Here is a 16390-nt window from a genome sequence, read left to right on the forward strand (position 1 = left end):
CATTACATGGTGCCATTTCAACAAGTCTTAGATGGAACAGAACATTATGCAGGTTACAATAAAGACAAAAACTTTAGAGAAACAAAGAAACTGTCCTGGCTGACCATATCCAAAACTGATATGGGATGCTCATGAAGAAGGAAACTATGAATGCAACTTCCTAAGATATTCCTCTAAAATCACAATGGAGCTACAACTGATCTTTAGTATAACCACTTTCTGAAATTTCATAAACACTAGCCACCATTTATGTGCTCATCACCTGGCATTAGTTTTTAAATAAATAAGACATGTTATATGCTTAAAAAACAAAAACGAGCAAAAAAACCTTGCTAATACCTGCATACTTGTTTGTATAAAGCTGTTTTTTAAAAAAAGGTTATTCATTTATTCATCACAGTTTATGCCAAGAGAGAAGTAATAGGCTAACAAATTCTAGGGGCGCCTGGGTAGCTCAGTCAGTTAAGCATCTGACTCTTGATTTCAGCTCAGGTCATGATCTCATGATGTGAGGGACTAAACCCCATACTGGACTCTGTGCTGACAGCTCAGAGCCTGGAGCCTGCTTGGGATTCTCTCTCCCCTCTCTCTCTGCCCCTCCCCCTGCTTGAGCTCCTTCTCTCTCAAAATAAATAAATACTTTAAAAAAAATTTTTTTTAATGTTCATTCATTTTCTTGAAAGAGAGAGAGAGAGAGAGACAGAGTATGAGTGGGGGAGGGGCAGAGAGAGAGAGAGAGGGAGACACAGAATCTGAAGCAGGCTCCAGGCTCTGAGCTGTCAGCACAGAGCCCAATGTGGGGCTCGAACCCCCGAACCCCAAGATCATGACCTGAGCTGAAGTCAGATGTTTGACTGAGCCACCCAGGTACCTAAATAAATATTGTTTAAAAAAGAAGAAACTTTAGTAGCTCACCCCAAAGCTGAAAAATACCTTTTGAAAAATTAATCATGGGGCACCCGGGTGCTGTCAGTTAAGCATCCAACTTTTCATTTCAGCTTAGGTCATGATCTCACACTCCTTGACTTCGAGCCCCAGGTCAGCCTCTGCCCTGACAGCATGGAGCCTGCTTGGGACTCTGTGTCTCCCTCTCTCTCTGCCCCTCCCTGCTCATGCTCTGTCTCTCTTGCTCTCAAAAATAAAAATAAAAACATCAAAAGGAGAAAGAAGGTGAAGTAAATAAATGCATTTACAATATATTGCCAGGAACCATTAGTGCTATGAGAAAAATAAAGCAGGGTTACTGGCAAGAGTGGGGCAGGCAGGGGAAAGAAGGACACTATCTTATACAGGATGGCCTGAGAAGGCAACTCTGAGGAGGTAATATTTGTGCAGAGACCTGAATGAGGAGAAGCAGCACATCTTGCAAAGATGTCGGGCTACACTGTCCAAGAGGGTAGCCAGCCACTAGTGGCTATTAAACACTTGAAACATGGCTAGTCCAAACTGAGATATGAGGTAAAATATACACTGGATTTTGAGATTTTTAAGATGGGTCTCATATTATATTTATAATGGACAATACTGGTCTAAGGGAAGAGGATTCCCGGGAGAGGAGAGAAGATGAACAGGCCATGAGACAAGAACAGCTCGCTGTTTTTAAGGACCTTCAAGAAAACCAACATAGCAGGAAGAATGATCCAGTCAGAAAAAGCTGGAAAGGTAGGTAAAGACCAGATCATGAAGAGCTTTGCAAACCAGGGTGCTATATATCTGTGTCTCTCCCAAAATTCGTGTGTTGAAATTTAATACCAATGTGATGGTATCTGGAGATGGGGCCTGTGAGAAATGGTTAGGTCATGAGGGTGGAGCCCCCAAGAATGGGACTCATGCCCTTATAAAAGAGATCCCAGAGAGCTCTCTCAGCCTTTCCACATAAAAGGGCCATCTATGAACCAGGAAGAGGGCCCTCCCCAGACACAGGATCTGTTAGCACCTTGAACTTGGACTCCCAGCCTCCAGAACTGTGAGATATAAATGTCTGTTATTTACAAGCCACCCAGTCTATAGTATTGTTATAGCAGCGTGAACAAACTGAGACACAGGGTAAAGAGTTTGAATCTTAATCCAAATACAAAGGAAGCTACTGAAGAATTTTAAGCCGAAAAAATTATTCTTAGATCCCACTGCCTATTTTGTGGATAACTGGCAGTGTCACCTATACTGCTAGTACAGAGAGATTATCTAATACGGTGATTTCAAACAGGGGTCCCTGGCTCCCTAAGAACCAATATAGACAGTAATTGAGAGTCTGTGAACTGATATAATATTTCAAAAAGCTTATTAAAAACTGCACCTTTCCAGGGCGCCTGGGTGGCTCAGTCGGTTAAGCGTCCGACTTCAGCTCAGGTCATGATCTCACGGTCCGTGAGTTCGAGCCCCGCGTCGGGCTCTGGGCTGATGGCTCAGAGCCTGGAGCCTGTTTCCGATTCTATGTCTCCCTCTCTCTCTGCCCCTCCCCCGTTCATGCTCTGCCTCTCTCTGTCTCAAAAATAAATAAATGTTAAAAAAAATTTTTTTTTTAAAAACTGCACCTTTCCTATAAAGGGAACTGCATAGACCTTTTTTTTCCCTTTCCTTGTGGCTGAAATTTTTAAAATTTTTCTTTAATGTTTATTTTTGAGAGAGAGAACACACATGCACGTGCAAGTGGCAGAGGGACAGAGAGACAGGGAGACACATAATCTGAAGCAGGCTCCAGGCTCTGAGCTGTCAGCACAGAACCCCACGAGGGGATCAAACCCACAAACCATGAGATCATGACCTGAGCTGAAGTCTGGTGCTTAACCGAATGAGTCACCCAGGCACCCCTGTGGCTGAAATTTTAATTTCTCAATCGGTCCTCATGTGGCATATGCGGTATATATCAGTTCTTGTACACTATGCCATTAAAAAAATTTTTTTGTAATGCTTATTTATTTTTGAGAGAGACAGAGTGGGAGCAGGGGAGGGGCAGAGAGACAAGGAGACAAAGAAAATCCGACGCAGCTCCAGGCTCTGAGCTGTCAGCACAGAGCCCAAAGCTGGGCTCAAACTCATGGACCATGACCTGAGCTGAAGGCAGTTGCTTCACTGACTGTGTGAAGCCTACTCTATGTCATCTAGAATTAATTTTTTTTAAATAGATATATTTAGTTTTTTCACTCAAAAACAAGTTCAGGCTCATGAAAGAGAGGGGTGGTATGTTCAGAAATCAGTCACTTCATTTACCCATTCAAAATAGATGAAAACACTGAAGCCCACAGATGTCCTAAGTATCAGGCCAGGATTGGACTCTGACTTCTGCCTGTGCATCCAGCTCTAATTATGGTTTCACAAACAATCATACCTTCCTTTGTCCACACTTTTTCGATTGCAGAACCAACAGAAAGAGATCTTGCAAGTCTAAAATACTGCCTCAGCAGAAGGAAGAAAGGTTTTCTCCTCGCCTGGCAACAGCCCACCCAATAAGAGACTGTTACAATTCAGTGACACTGCAAAGCCACCACATTTTGAATTCCCAGTTTACTCCAATGGACTTTGTATTTATAAGAGGCCCTCCCCGACTCCCCTCTTTGGTTTGTAAAAGAGGAGTACTCTACTTTCTTCTCCAGACTTGCCTATGGTTTTGCTGTAGCTTACATGTCCTGAATTGCAATTCTCTGCTATTCCTGAATAAACCCATTTTTCCGGTAAAATAACTTGGCGGCTTTATTTTTAAGATTAACAATGTCAACACAGGTAACAACCAAGATACCTCCAATGGTGGTCAGATCAGGGCAGCTCTAACCCACCCAAGTCTGTACATGAGGCCATTGCTTTTAAAGTCATACTTTAGCAGTCTTAACTATGACATGTAGTCTGGAATAAAGGCAAGCCTGAAATGCTTGCTAAACTCAAGTCAAGCTCATCTTTTTTCTGAGCTTAAATAAAATAACTATGGAGCCTAGTAGTGTACTACAAGAACCAGGCTCTAGTTGTCTGTCTGCTGCCAGTCAAATGTGTTCTTTGAGAGGGTCCTTAATCTCTTAGCCTTGGTTTCTTCCCTGATAAATGATGTCCGAGGTCCCTTCCAGGACTAGTATGGCATAATACTGTCAGTCTCAACTAAATTTTGTACAGTTGACCTTTGAACAACACATGTTTGAACTGTGAAGGTCCACTTACGTGCAGATTTTAAAAATTAAATACAGCATAGTACTGCAAATATATTTTCTCTCCCTTACAATAACATTTCTTTTTTTTTTTTCCAGTAGTATCACATGTCTTCTTAAAGACTGTCCTATTTATTTATTTATTTATTTATTTATTTATTTTATGGAATTTATTGACAAATTGGTTTCCATACAACACCCAGTGCTCATCCCAAAAGGTGCCCTCCTCAATACCCATCACCCACCCTACCCTCCCTCCCACCCCCCATCAATCCTCAGTTTGTTCTCAGTTTTTAACAGTCTCTTATGCTTTGGCTCTCTCCCATTCTAACCTCTTTTTTTTTTTTTCCCTTCCCCTCCCCCATGGGTTCCTGTTAAGTTTCTCAGGATCCACATAAGAGTGAAACCATATGGTATCTGTCTTTCTCTGTATGGTTTATTTCACTTAGCATCACACTCTCCAGTTCCATCCACGTTGCTACAAAAGGCCATATTTCATTTTTTCTCATTGCCACGTAATATTCCATTGTGTATATAAACCACAATTTCTTTATCCATTCATCAGTTGATGGACATTTAGGCTCTTTCCATAATTTGGCTATTGTTGAGAGTGCTGCTATGAACATTGGGGTACAAGTGGCCCTATGCATCAGTACTCCCAATAACATTTCTTAATAACATTTCTTCTTTCTTATTTTATTGTTAGAATACAGTACATAATACATGTAATATACAAAATGTGTGTTGACTATGTTATCGGTAAGTTTTCTCGAGTTTTAGAGGAGCCAAAAGATAATATGTGGGTTTTCAACTGTGTAAGGGGGTTCAGCCTTCCTAACCAAGGGTTAACTGTATTTGAATTTAGACCATAGTCTTCACTGCCTCAAAGCTCTTCTGGAAACCACACCCAAGACAACCAAAGCTAAAAATAAATAGAGGCACCAAGGAAGATATCTAAACAAAGGCCTGTGACAGGGATTGCACCCGTCATACGTCAGCAGAACTGAATCTATGTTACCATTGGAATGCTTTATTTTTTTTAACGTTTATTTATTTTTGAGAGAGAGAGAGAGAGAGAGAGAGCGAGACAGAGAGTGTGAGCAGGGAAGGCGCAGAGAGAGAGGGAGATACAGAATCTGAAACAGGCTCCAGGCTCTGAGCTGTCAGCACAGAGCCCAACGCGGGACTCAAACTCACAGACTGTGAGCTCCTGACCTGAGCCAAAGTTGGACACTCAACCGACTGAGCCACCCAGGCGCCCCACCGCTGAAATGCTTTAAAATATTCTGGTCATCACACAATTTGTGGACTCATATATAAACTTTATACTCATTCACTTATTAAACACTGTGTATACGGTTCTATGAAAGAGAGAGGGCAAAGACCGTAAGGCCCCCCCGGGGGCTTGCGTATTTATGTTACTCAAATAAAGGTCCTTCATTTTTCTATTGCCTAAACGATTTGTTGCTGTAAATCAAGCCATGTAAATTCCTACAGCTAGGACTTAGAGGGAGTAAGAGACATAAAAGAAAATTTCAAAATGTCATCTGCCTTCATGTCAACTAATTCTAACACCTTCTATTTACACCTCCTTTCGTCTTATGCAATAACCAATTTGAAATCCTTTTCATATATTTAATACTTAAATAAAATTTAAATATTTCTACTTTAATATCAAAAGGACTTTTTTGATTATGGATACAGTGCATTTTAAAAATATACAGTGAATAGGAAAAGCACAACAGCTACGATGAGCTAAAGAAAGGACAATAGGAAATACCAGTATATCTGTATGTGTATATATACGTATATATGAAATTTTATAATATATATATATGAAATCTTTCCCACTGTTGGTAAAGCTAACCTTTACTGGGAGGAGTGTCTAAAAATCGATCTAAAGCCCTGATAACTTCATCATAAGGTCTTAGTCTATCTATTACTTCATCATATGATTTGTGTTCTTAATTTTATTTCAATGCCCCACCACCTGCAAAGCATGAATCCTAGGGACATGTATATGTTAAGAAAAAAAATCTGTAAAGCAATGAGTAAAATTTATGTTTAATAGAAGTCAACTTAGACCTTCTACAGGCAGGGTGACAACTTGCTAAGAAACAGTGTGATAAAAATAGATCAGTTCCATAAAAGTAAAATAGAAACTTAACTATATTTAACTTTGAAATTAATGCAGCAAAACAGAAAATAACCTCCTGACTAATTTGCCTAACTCACTGGCCTTGTTTCCTCATCCTCAAATGTAGCTCTGTGGAAACAGTCAAGAAGATTGTTAGTTGAGAACATGATACTACATTCTCTTGTTTACCTCTCATCTTACTGGCCGCACTTTTTGGTTGTTTCCTCTTCATCCTCCTCACCTCTGAATGTTGGAGTATCTCCAGGATTCAGTCCTTGAGCCTCTTCTCTTTTCTATCTATACTCACTCCTTGGGTCATCCAATTTCATGGCTTTCAGCTCATGTCTATATATAAATTTTGACTGCCGGAGAGATGCCTTGCCTACCTGACATCTCCATTTGAATGTCTAATGGGTACCTCAAACTTAACACGTCCAAAACTGAGCTAATCTCCAGCCTGCTTCTCCATCCATCTTTCTATTTCAGTAAATAGAGATGTTTAAAATTGTTTAGGCCAAAAATCTTAGAATCATCTTTGATCTCTTTCTTTGACTATGAATACCATATCCAATTCATCAGCAAGTCCTGCTGGCTCTACCTCCAAAATATATCCAGTTTCTTACCACTTCACTGCTACTGCTTTGATCCAAGCCACCAACACCTCCCACCTCAAATAATGAAAAAGAGCCTCTTAACTGGTCTGCTTCTAACCTTGCCCTTGACATAGTCTAATCAACAAGAGAGCCATTGCAATCCTTTCAGAGAGTGCATCAAATCTTTCCAATCTTATCTTTCCACTGCTCAAAACCTCCTGGTAGTTTTCCATCTCAGAGTAAAAGCTCAACAATTGTCTGTTAGACCCTACACAATCTCCCTACCCTTTCTCTATGATCATATCTACTACTTTCCTTCCCACTTAGCTCCAACCACCCTGGTGTCCCTACAGTTACCTGCACAAACTAGGCACTCTCCCACCTCATCTTTGCATGTACTGTCTGCAATGCTGTTCCCCAAGACAACCCTCATGGCTTGCTTCCTCATCTCCCTCATGGCTCTGTTCTAAGATCACCTTTTCTGAGGCCTTCCCTAACCATCTTATTTAAAGTCTGCAACCCCACCATCCCACCAATGTGCTGGCACTACCCTAGTCTCACTTCCCTGCTGTATTTTTCCTCATAGCACTCACTGACATCTGGCACTCTGTATTTTCATTCTTTGTTTACACTAGAATGTAAGCACTATGACGGCAGGGATTTTTGACTGCTTTGTTCATAGCTGTCCCCAGTGCCTATAACACAATCCACACCTTAAGGCTTTCAAAACTATTTGGTGAATGAATCATTGTACTGAAATATTATCAGGCAGAAGTGATTAGTACTTCAAAACACCAAATATTATGAGGAGCGAAATCTCAATCATCCACACTCATGAATAATACTGCAAAATGAGAAGCCAGTTGGTGTCTAAAAAATGAATTAAAAATTAATTTTTTACTACTTAATTTTATTAAAGCCATCTGCACTGTGCCTGAAGAGTCCCAGGCCCCATCTACAGGTGTTTTAGCTTTACTAGGCATATAGATTGGAAACAGATAAGGAAAAAATACAGGCTTTTTCCTTTCATCATCCCTACTGACAAAAGGCCTCCAAGTGATCCAGTACCACAAATGATTACGAAGTTTAGAGAAGAAAAGATTCTAGAAAAATAAAATAATCCCTTCAATCCCAAAAGAGGAATCTCTCCAAATCTCTCTGCAGACATGTTTTCTAACTTCATTATCACTTAACAAAGCCATTCTTAATATGTACATGAAATTTTAATTGAATAAACAACATGACTATATAATTACACATACAGAAAAAACCTGGTACTCATCCCTCTTTTCCAAAAAATCTTTAACTAAAACTAGACTTAGAGTTTTTGTTGAAAATGTTTTGTTGTGAGCCTGGCTTTAAAAGATACTGTCTTAGCTAAGACACGAGTTGATCAGTAGTGGACCTTACAGCTGAACACTTTTGTCTAGTTTGTTTATTATTTAATACATTGTTCTGAATCCCCTCTCCTACTCCCAAAAAAGTAAAAGAGAAAACAAAAATACACATTAGTGCAATCAATAAGGCACGCTATGTCCAAAGCAAGCTGTTCTGAAAGGCTATGAGCTAAGTGTTTGACACTGACACAGATAAAGTTCAGGCGATAGATGTCACTTGTCTCACCCATTAGCAACAACAACAACAACAACAACAACAACAACAAAAAACCAAGATTTAGATCCCAAGAAGGCAAGCATAAAGGAGCGTGAAAAATGAAATCGGTCATTCCTCCACGGCCTCCTCTCAACACTGCGCACTCATCCCTCCCGCCCCCCCTCAACGCAGTCATCCTTTAACGGCCCCTTTCCCAGCATCGGTTCCCAGCTCAGCCCTGCACTGCGCCATCAAATGAGTAAAAAGAAGGAAACGGTGCTCCTCCAAGAAAAGCCAGGCAGTAACACACGGTGCACCCTACTGAGGAGAATGTCCAACTACTAAACTCAGAAACAGCGTAGGCAGTGTCAACAAAGCGTCGTGCCGAGTCCCGAGCGTCCAAAGGTCCTCGCCAGCTCCCGTGACACTGCCAAATAGACAGGATTCCAAAAGGTGAGTCGACCGTCATCGCAGAACGCGAGGCGGGAAGCGGCGCAGACCCGGCACAGTCAAGGATGTTAAGTCCAACCAGCCTCCTGCCTGCACTCGCCCAGCGGGCCATCACCGCCTCAGTGGACGCGACGCCCGCCGCCCAGCGGTCTCTGTCGCCGCCTGCCCCGAAGGGGTCTGAGCGCCGCGTCACGTGCCAGGGCTGAAACTTCGCAGCCAGGCGGAGGGAGGTAGGATGCACGGGATCGCAGCAAGGCCGGGGAGTTAGTGCGCCCGGTGACTCACCCGCCGCCTCCGCGAGCAGCTGCGGGCGAGGGGGCCTGAGTGCGGGGTGGGGGCAGTGCCCTAGGGGCCGCCCCCGCCCCCGTTATTAATAACCCCGCGCCTGGGAGGCGAAAGCCCTAGGCGAGCGCTCTCAGCAGCAGGACGCCCGCGGGCTCAGCAGCGCACCCTGCACGCGGAATAAATAACAATGTCATTAAATCGCCGCCCGAGCGCCAGTCCGGATGGAGAGCGGGCGCCGCCGGGAGCCGACTTTGTCTAGAACCCGCCTCCCGCGCGTCCCCGCAGCGTCCCTCGCGTCCCTGAGGGGACCCCCGCGCCGCCGCAGCCCGGCCTTACCCGCCAGCTCGTCGGGCTCCAGCCCACTGTCTGCGTCGATCCCGCAGAGCACGAAGTAGTGCGCGAAGCGGCAGGCGGCCGGGGAGGAGCCCGAGCCGGGGCCGGGCGCCGCGCCGCTCATCCCGGCCGAGCTGCTCCTGCTGCTACCGCTGCTGCCGCCGCCGCCGCCGCTCGGGAAGGCTCGCTGCCTAGGCTGCGGTCTCTGCGCGCCTGTCCTAGGGCGACACCGGCGCGCCCATGGCCGCGCAGCCGCCGCTCGTCACCGCAGCCTAGCTCCACGCTCGGCGCCCGAGAAGCGGCCGCGAGCTCGCGCTCAGTCGGTCCCGAAGCCGGTCCAGGGTGGGGGAGGGGCGCGCAGGGGGAGTGTCGGCGTGAGAGGCTCGCGCCGCCGTAGCTGCGCTTGCGAACTGGAAGCCGAGGCGTCTGGCGCCCGCCGGTCAGCTGAGCGGCGCTCTGGCTGTGGGAGCGCGGGGAGGGCGGGGGCGCCGAAGACCTGCGCGTGGGGCGGGAAGGGAAGGAGGGGGGAGCGCGCTCGCGAGGTGCGGGAGCGCGCGCTTCGGCCGTGCGCGCGCGCGCGCCCCGTGGACTCCGAGGGAGCGCTTGGCGCGCGCAGGATTCGTGCCCGCCAGCCGGGGCCGCGGCGCTGGGGGCGGCCGCACACACGCCTGCTGGCCTCCGCCCGCCAACTGGAGAGGTTAGCCGCAGAGCAGGATTCTGTCTTCTAAAGGAGATGCTACCTATCCTAATTAAAAAGAAAAAAACAATGCGGCTTTGGGGAAGGTTACAGCTGGTCTGAGATCATTTCCCACAACGGCCTGGACCATTAACATCTTTTAAACTGCGGCGTGTGCAGATGCCTGTCTCGTTTTAAGACCTTAATCCTTGAATCTTTCCCTCAGCCCTCACCCCATCCACAAGCCATCCTTAGTGAATTGGTGACAACTTAATATCCACAAAGCGTTGAGACTCCTAAAAGGACGATTACCTACTCTCCGCTCCCCTTCTGTAATTTACCCTGACATTTTCCAGGTCAATGTAAAGTAGCCAAGGCACTCCAGTTCCCCAGCGCTGTACTCAGTTGATACAATCAGCTCTCCCTGCAGGTATAATCAGCGACTGATAAGGCAACAAGAATTAGACCCTGAACTCTGCTCCTCACAAGGCCATGGCTTTCTTACCCTGCTCTTCCCTCTGATTTTCCACTCAGGAGTTCACTAACCGGGTTTTATTCCTTTGAAAGGTGAAAAACCCAGTGGATTCCATTTCCACGTTGTCATTCCTTCCGTACCAATCCCTACTCTAAGGGTTTGGGTATAAGGTGGGCATAGTGAGAGGTGGGGGGCATCATGAATACCACTCCCTTCCAGGGAGGTAGACTGAGAGAATGGACCTCAATTATTTGACTAATGTTTTTTCTGAAAGATATGTATGCATGCATACCATCATTTACTATAGCTTTCTTTCTTCACTTTCCTGTATCTTCACTTTCTCTGTTCAATTTTTAAATGTAAGAAAAATCAAGAAATCAGAATGAACCACAGCCTGGGTAATTGACCTTTTGCTCCTAATGCACCCTGTACTTTCTTCAAAGCACTTGTAATGACTTTTTCTGTTTCTTAGCTGGATTGTAAGCTCCACAGAGCAGAAGTCATGCTCTGTGTTTCATCGTATTTCTAGTATCTAGAAGAACCCTGGTCCCATTAAGCCCCTTAATTTATTTTTATTAAATGAATGAATGAAAGAAAGGTTATTCAGATAGTAAAAAACTTATTGATGCTATGAGAAAATATACAAACTTTAGTATCTGTAACATTTGTGAACATATGCTAATTTGGTGTTATACAATTATTGCTTTTCCTCCTACAGAGAGTACTGAAATACATAAAACAATTTCACTAATAAGAAAGAGAGGGAGTCACTGGGATGTGTGTTTCTCCTATTTTTGGTTATAGCTTCTTACAGAATATTAGATTCTAGACTAATCAAACAAAGCGCAATAGAAAATTAATTTACCGGGGCACTTGGATGGCTCAGTTAAGCATCCGACTCTTGATTTCTGCTCAGGTCATGATCTCCCAGTTCGTGAGTTCAAGCCTTGCGTTGGGCTTTGCACTGACAGCACAGAACCTGCTTGGGATCCTCTCTCCCTCTCTCTCTGCCCCTCCCCTGTTCTCTTTCAACAATAAATAAATAAACATTAAAAAAGAAAGAAAGAGAGAAAACTAATTTACCATTTCCACTAGCCAAGAGAGATGTCATTTTTTGTTCACTTGAAAAGCAAGTAGGGGCACCTGAGTGGCTCATTTGGTTAAATATCGGACTTGATCTTAACCCAGCTCTTGATCTCAGGGTGGTGAGTTCAAGCCCCACGTTGGGCTACAAGCTGGGTGTGAAGCCTACTTAGAAAAAAAAAGAAAGAAAAGCAATGGATTTAGGAGCTTGTAAGCTCTGCATTAATGTCTTTAAGATGAAAAAATAGAAAGAAATCCGAACAGAATTTATTCAATTATGATATATAAATCACATCAAAATAGACAAAATCTCTAAAATCTTTCTCAAAGCTTCCAAGAGTCACACATTACAAAATTAAACTCTAATTTGAAAATACCTGCATGCATTCCTTTCTTAAGACTTTTTTTTAATGTTTATTTTTGAGAGAGAGAGACATAGCGTGAGCAGACGAGGGGCAGAGAGGGAGGGAGACAGAATCCGAAGCAGGCTCCAAGTTCCAAGCTGTCAGCACGGAGCCCGACGGGGGCTGGAACCCACGAACTGTGAGATCATGACCTGAGCAAAGTCAGGCGCTTAACCAACTGAGCCACCCAGGTGCCCCTACCTGCATGCATTCCTAATTACCACTTCAGAATTACACTGTGTAGGTATATTCTGCATTAACTTGCAATGAAATAAAAGGATAATCAAGAATAACTATATATCATTGCATACATATTTTCCTGTAAAATAATGACATAGATATAATTTCACTAAACAAATAAAAATGACTTGAAATAAGTCATCCAAAATATTTAAATTGTATTGAGGAGGAGAGGGATCGTATACCTCTTCCCATGCTGAGACAACCCTTGTCAGTACCTTTCTTCACCTCCACCAGGCCATCCACACATACACAAAACCAAAACAGAAGGAATTGCTAAAGTAACTTCAGAGCCGCAGACATTCATTGGACCGCATTTTACTAATAACCAGAATCACTCTACACCACCAGGTTAGCAGTGCTCAATTACTCATTCTTTAGCTTTCTGCGGACAGCGGACCTTAGTGGAGTTCAGCTACTCCAAGCATAAATCATGCCCTCCATTTAAGGAATTACCAGAATCCATCAGAGATAACAAATCATTACCCAGATACTTAGAGCATTGCCTTTCATTCTGCCATTGTCTCTTATGTATTTGCTGCCTGAATTGAGAACCTGCAGTAGAGGCAATAATCCCAACTTTAACCTTTAAGTAGCACGAAACATGCCAAATAATCACAATTCCAACAAAAGGAAATCCTGAGTGACATTTTCTTCTGCCGGGGTTTTTGCTTTCTGGGAAAATCTTATCACTGCAGAAGTTGATTTGGAAAATTGGTAATCATAGTCTCTCATCATAGTTTTAGAGAAAGGGTAGTTTATGCCAATAAGAGCTTGGTAGGAAAATAGCTGACTCACAATTTTGCATAAATCTGTTTTTACCTTTTATAATGAATCCGATATTATTAATTTTCCTTTTGTGTAAGTTATTGTGCTAATGCTTTGAGAATATGAAATTTAAAAAGACATAATCCCTCCTCTTCAGGAGTTTATAGTCTAGTAGAAAGGAAAATATTTTTCAAAAATAATTAAAAGACCAAAAATAGAGGAGTACCTGAGTGACTCAGTGAGTTAAGTCTCCGACTCTTGATTTCCGCTCAGGTCCTGATCTCACAGTGGTGAAATTGAGCCCCCCATTGGGCTCTGGGCTGACAGTGTGGAGCCTGCTTAAGATTCTCTCTCACCCTCTCCCTCTGCCCCTCTCTGTCCCCCCCACCATGCTCTCTCTTTCTCTCTTTCAAATAAATAACCAAAAATAGATAAAAAGTAAAATATGGTATATTCCACATGACAAGTTCAAGAAGCAATATAGGATTTACTGAGCAGAAATGTCAAATCTTATTAAGGAATTCAATAAGATATTGTTATGAAAGTGATAATATTTGCGATGGGTCTTGCAAAAGCAATAGGATGTCATGAGTTAGAGATGGGAAGGGGGACATTCCAGGCCCAGAAGAAATGACTGGGGTAAAAAATGTGTAAGTATGTTGAGGGGGGGAGGGAGTGTCTAGAGGACCGTAGTTCACTTGGCTCCAGAGCATGAAGAACGCTGAATGCCAGGGGAGTTGGGTTGACTCACGTTTTTACACTCTTCTAGTTACCTCATGGATTGATGCCCGAATGCTAGTTTACCTAGCTTTGAGTGAGTTTGACACAGAATATTTGAGATCAACTAAGCCAGTCTTCTCATTTTACGAATAAAAATATGTGACTCTTACAGAATTTTGGTGATTTACCCCAAACATACATTGTTAGTGGCAGAACCAGGAGCGAAGCCTAAAAGACGGCGTTGTAGGATCTTAAAGGCCTTTTCACTTCTAATATCTATAGTGCTCTGAAATCTCTTTATCTGAGTTGACTAATCTTTCTCTTGTATGCTGCTTACTTCTTTTTAGTGATCCACTTTGAAATTTGCTAATTTTTTCTTCTTTTTATATAATGAAAAGTTGTCAAATATAAAGAAAGACTAGAACAATGAACTTCTATATACTTATCACTTAGTTTTAATATTAACATTGTCATTTTGCTTCATCTATTTTTTTTTACTGAAGTACTGAAAGTAAATGAGGCATAATATTTGTTGACATTTTGATTATGTCTGTTTATCTAAAGTTTCACATGAATGTCTCCTTACTTTCTTGGTGAAATCGCCAGAACTTCTTTTCTCCCTTTACCTCGCATAAAATATACAACGTTAGTTCCCGTTCATCATCTAGTCGTATTTTCACACTTTTTTTCCCCAATAATACTATAGTAGATTTATATGTAATTGTTTCCTCAGGATTGCCTTCTTCTTCCGAGAGCCCTTTTCCTTCATTCCATCCAAATTGTTCTCTCAGGAGCTACAATGATATGATATAACTTCACATACACATTTCTCCTTCCTCTCTACAACAGCTGACTGATCTAGAAGGCTTGTGGCCCATCCTGGGCCAATGAGTCATTTGCCATTGATCTTGGACTTGGGGCCCAGAGAGTTGACGTGGTCTCTCTGCAGGTGACCAACGTTGTAAGCTGAAAAATCTCAGGAGGTATCAGTGGTCACATTTCTATTATATGAAGAAAGATAGTAAGAGAGAAGAATGAGGCTGACAGAACACAGAAGACAGAGCAAGCATCCTGTATTGTTATCATGAATTTGACTTTTTTTGCCTAAGCTAATTTAAATTAGGAATCTGGCACTTGCAGCCAAAAGAGCATATATGTAAATGTGATTTGGGGGAATATCAATAGGAAGAATCAGGCACCCTCTTTTCAAAGAGGTCAGAATCAAAGCCTTGTGAGGGTCAGGACATCCTCTTGTAAGTTTTTGGCTCCCCCTGAGTCTGCTGTCCTTCACCCTGCTTACTACTTCTAGTTCCTCTTTTACCCCTTTACATCATTAACCACCTTTTACTAGTCAACAATTGTATTACATTTTCCGGTTCAAATGACTGGTTGTCTTTTGACGGATGTATAATCCAGATGTCCATCATCAGGTGAATGGATAAATATGGTGTGATATACTCACACCGTTAGCTACTACTCATTAGTAAAGAGGAATGAACTACTGGTACATGCAACCAGGTAACGATTGTCAAAAATATGCTGAACAAAAGGTGCCAGATCCAGATGAGTCCATAGTGTATTCGTGAACTTATATGAAGTTCTAAAATGAGCAGAAAGCAGATCAATGGCAGCCTGGGGTCAGGGGTAGGGTGGGGTAGGGAATTGACCACAAAAGAGCACAAGGGAAGTTTTTGGAGGATGCAGAAATCTTATATATATATATATATATATATATATATATATATAATATTATATATTATATATATTTTATATATACATATAAATATAATATATATGTATTTAATGTTTATTTTTGAGAGAGAGAGAGACAGAGTACAAGTGGGGGAGGGGCAGAGAGAGAAGGAGACACAGAATCCGAAGCAGGCTCCAAGCTCCTAGCTATCAGCACAGAACCCAATGCAGGGCTGGAACCCACGAACCGTGAGATCGTGACCTGTGCTGAAGTCAGACGCTTAACCTACTGAGCCACCCAGGCACCCAGGGAAAAGCTTATATCTTGATTATGGTGGTCATTTCACAGATACATACGTTTGTCAAAACTCATTGAATTATCCTCTTAAGATGGGTGCATTTTCATACATGTAAATTATACTTCAATAAAGTCTATTTAAAAAGAAAAAATAGCCAAAAGATATATGGCAATTTTTAATTGCATTCTATGTTTCAAAATGTTACAATTCCAAAGCTCCAATCATTTTAGTTGATTGACAAGAACTGATTTAAATTCTTGCAAAAATCTTGTTCAATTTTCATTTTTCAGCTGGCATTTTTTGAGGCAGTTAGGTGTGCTGGTGAAGGGGACAGCCTCCAGAGTCACACTGCCTGTGTTCAGATCTCACTTCTTCCTTCCTTGCCTATAAGACAACCTGCTTAAGGTTATTAAGTTTTAATTTTCTTATTTGTACAATAGAGATCAAAATAGGGTTGTTGTAAACTTTAAAGGAGATAAGATACATGCTTAGCCTCGTGCATGGTACAC

At 42.6% G+C, this 16390-nt stretch overlaps 1 protein-coding gene across 6 annotated transcripts in view; it reads right to left on the reverse strand.

Moving 5' to 3' along the window:
* The window catches only part of DENND5B (DENN domain containing 5B), a 195057-nt gene extending 185055 nt beyond the window's left edge, over nucleotides 1-10002 (reverse strand). For 4 of the 6 annotated variants that reach the window (XM_043562863.1, XM_043562864.1, XM_043562865.1 and 1 more), the window contains exon 1: nucleotides 9528-10002. In XM_043562863.1, coding sequence (XP_043418798.1) covers nucleotides 9528-9648 — 121 coding nt within the window. In that variant the 5' untranslated portion in view covers nucleotides 9649-10002. The remainder of the gene's footprint in view (nucleotides 1-9527) is intronic. The other 2 variants (XM_043562867.1, XM_043562866.1) reach the window with 1 other exon arrangement.
* Between the last annotated feature and the right edge of the window lie 6388 nt (nucleotides 10003-16390).

The sequence above is a fragment of the Prionailurus bengalensis genome, chromosome B4 (genome assembly GCF_016509475.1).
Source record: "Prionailurus bengalensis isolate Pbe53 chromosome B4, Fcat_Pben_1.1_paternal_pri, whole genome shotgun sequence".
NCBI lineage: Eukaryota > Metazoa > Chordata > Mammalia > Carnivora > Felidae > Prionailurus > Prionailurus bengalensis.